General features: G+C 40.9%; 1 protein-coding gene across 1 annotated transcript; it reads left to right on the forward strand.

Moving 5' to 3' along the window:
- Nucleotides 1-1,529: 1,529 nt before the first annotated feature.
- On the forward strand, nt 1,530-2,471 carry OR10G3 (olfactory receptor family 10 subfamily G member 3). Its single transcript, XM_004054898.3, has one exon. It carries the CDS (start codon nt 1,530-1,532, stop codon nt 2,469-2,471), a length of 942 nt encoding a protein of 313 aa, XP_004054946.3.
- The last annotated feature ends 1,078 nt before the right edge of the window (nt 2,472-3,549 follow it).

Genomic DNA, 3,549 nt, shown 5'->3' on the forward strand with positions numbered 1-3,549 from the left:
TCTCAGCTCACCTCCACCCCCTGGGTTCAAGTGATTCTCCTGCCTCAGCCTCCCGAGTAGCTGGGATTATAGGTGCCCACCACCGTGCCTGGCTAATTTTTGTATTTTTAGCAGAGGCAGGGTTTCACCATGTTGTTCAGGCTAGTCTTGAACTCCTGACTTCAGGTGATCCACCCTCCTCGGCCTCTCATAGTGCTAGGATTACAGGCATAAGCCACCGAGCCCGCCCGCCAACCCTTTTCTTTAGGTTAAAAAACGCCAAGTAAGCTGGGTGTGGTGACTCATGCCTGTAATCCCAACACTTGGGGAGACCAAGGCAGGCAGATCACTTGAGGCCAGGAGTTCAAGATCAGCCTGGCCAACATGGTGAAACCCCGTCTCTACTAAAAATACAAAAATTAGCCAGGCATGGTAGCATAAGCCTGTAATCCCAGCTACTCGGAGGCTGAGGCATGAGAATTGCTTAAACCTGAGAGGCAGAGGTTTCAGTGAGCTGAGATCATGCTATTGCACTCCAGGCTGTGTGACAGAGAGAACTCTGTCTCAAAAAAAAAAAAAAATGCGAATCAAGGAGTTGGACTAAGAACTTAAAATAATTCTTCCACACTGAGAGTGGTTTGTTCTGGTCCAGCAATCCTCTCATTCTCTCCAATCATCCTTTAATTTTCCTTAAATCTCTGACTTCTCACTAGAGCCAGCCCTCATTTCTTCTTTCTCTCCTCTCTTTCCCATGTCTTAAGGCTAAATGATCACATGCAAAGCAACTGAATTATATAGCACCAAGTACCAACCACAGTGCATAGTGGCGATAGTCCTCACTTTATTTATGTACTTACAGCTTCATGGTCATTCTCTTCCTTTTAATGGTAAAGAACTTGGAAAGTAGATCTGTACAGCATCAAGCACTGTCACACATAAAAATCAGCCACTTATTCAAAATTCTATTTCATTCTTTATAGAGAAATGGGTTTCTGCAGTTCCTTTCTGCATATTCCCCACTCTATGTAAGTTTATGTCCTGGCAGAGATAAGAGTGAGCCAGTGGCCTCTGGAAGATTCTGAGCGGGCAGAGCACCTAATGAAACAAATACCCTTTCTCACATGTGTCATGTTTCCAGGAAATCCTGGCCTGTACTAACACAACAGTCAATGATTATTTTCCAAAAGTTATTGGAAAAAGTGCTCTAAGTACAAAACCCTCGGTGCAAACTTTTTCTATAAATGTCCAGGGAGTAAATAGTTTATGTTTTGCAAGCTAAATGCAACCACTCATCTCTGTCATAGTAGCTCCAAAACAGTTACGGACAATATGTAAGTAAATGAGCAAGGCTGTGTTCCAATAAGATCTTGTTTACAAAACACCTGCCAGAGAACATTGTTTCTCCCTACTTGTCATCTTTCCACGTAAGAAAGAAACTTCTCTGCCACCGCCCCTAGTTTTTACAATCTCTTTCTAGATCCCCCTCACTTTCCTCTCACCTCTATGTTAACTCTTGTTTTGTCCATTCTCTAGGTAAGATTCTCTGGGATATGGAAAGAATCAACAGCACACTGTTGACTGCGTTTATCCTGACAGGAATTCCTTATCCACTCAGGCTAAGGACACTCTTTTTTGTGTTCTTTTTGCTAATCGACATCCTGACTCAGCTGGGAAACCTGCTTATTTTAATCACTGTCTGGGCAGACCCAAGGCTCCATGCCCGCCTGATATACATCTTTCTTGGTGTTCTCTCAGTCATTGATATGGGCATCTCCTCCATCATTGTCCCTCGCCTCATGATGAACTTCATTTTAGGTGTCAAACCCCTCCCATTTGGTGGCTGTGTTGCTCAACTCTATTTCTATCACTTCCTGGGCAGCACCCAGTGCTTCCTCTACACCCTAATGGCCTATGACAGGTACCTGGCAATATGTCAGCCCCTGCGCTACCCTGTGCTCATGACTGCTAAGCTGAGTGCCTTGCTTGTGGCTGGAGCCTGGATGGCAGGATCCATCCATGGGGCTCTCCAGGCCATCCTAACCTTCCGCCTGCCCTACTGTGGGCCCAATCAGGTGGATTACTTCTTCTGTGACATCACTGCAGTGTTGAGACTGGCCTGTGCTGACACAACAATCAACGAGCTGGTGACGTTTGTAGACATTGGGGTGGTGGTTGCCAGTTGCTTCTCCCTGGTCCTCCTCTCCTACATACAGATCATTCAGGCCATCCTGAGAATCCACACAGCTGATGGGCGGCGCCAGGCTTTTTCAACTTGTGGAGCCCATGTAACCGTGGTCACCGTGTACTATGTGCCCTGTGCTTTCATCTACCTGAGGCCTGAAACCAACAGCCCCCTGGATGGGGCAGCTGCCCTATTCCCCACGGCCATCACTCCTTTCCTCAACCCCCTTATCTACACTCTGCGGAACCAAGAGGTGAAGCTGGCCCTGAAAAGAATGCTCAGAAGCCCAAGAACTCCGAGTGAGGTTTGAAAGTGTCTTTCTCCCACTAGGGAAGCTGTCACAATTAGAATTTATTATAATGTTCAGGCTTCAGTAACTTTTTTCTTTTCTTCTTGTTTTTTCTCTTTTATATAGCCATACTGTATGATCAAACACAGTTTAAGGTAAAATACTAACTTTCCAACAGTTCCTTAGTATCCTCTCAAGATAACTCTCAGCCACTGCAAGAGTAGAGAATGAGACCAAATTCTCACAAACTAAACCACATTAAACAATCCAGAAGAAAGAATGCAATAGTGTATTTTCCACTGTCTCAGTAATAAATTCTCCCACACCAAAACGTAGAGTTCAATATGATATTTCCCAACATGATATTTGATATTTAATATTGAGTGTCAATATTGAGTGTCAACTTGATGGGATTGAAGGATACAAAGTATTGATCCTGGGTGTGCCTGTGAGGGTGTTGCCAAAAGAGATTAACATTTGAGGGCTGGGAAAGGCAGATCCACACTTAATCTGGGCAGGCACAACCTAATCAGCTGCCGGCGAGGCTAGAATATAAGCAGCCAGAAAAATGTGAAAAGAAAGACTAGCCTAGCCTCCCAGCCTACATGTTTCTCCTGCGCTGGAAGCATCCTACCCTCAAACATAAAACTCCAAGTTCTTCAGTTTTAGAACTTGGACTGGCTCTCTTTGTTCCTGACCCTGCAGATGGCCTATTGTGGGACCTTGTGACCATGTGACTGAATACTTAATAAACTCCCCTTTATAAAAAATATATAATATATATTTTATATAATATATATTTTATATAAAATATATATTATATATTTTATATAATATATATTTTATATAAAAAATATAATTATACATTTTATATAATTATATATTTTCTGTAAAATATATAATTATACATTTTATATAATTATATATTTTCTGTAAAATATATAATTATATATTTTATATAATTATATATTTTCATAAAATGTATAATATATATTATATATAATTATATATTTTATATAAAAATATATAATATATATTTTATATAATTATATATTTTACATAAAATATATATAATATATATTTTATATAATTATATATT

Source organism: Gorilla gorilla, chromosome 15, assembly GCF_029281585.2.
Source record: "Gorilla gorilla gorilla isolate KB3781 chromosome 15, NHGRI_mGorGor1-v2.1_pri, whole genome shotgun sequence".
Lineage (NCBI taxonomy): Eukaryota > Metazoa > Chordata > Mammalia > Primates > Hominidae > Gorilla > Gorilla gorilla.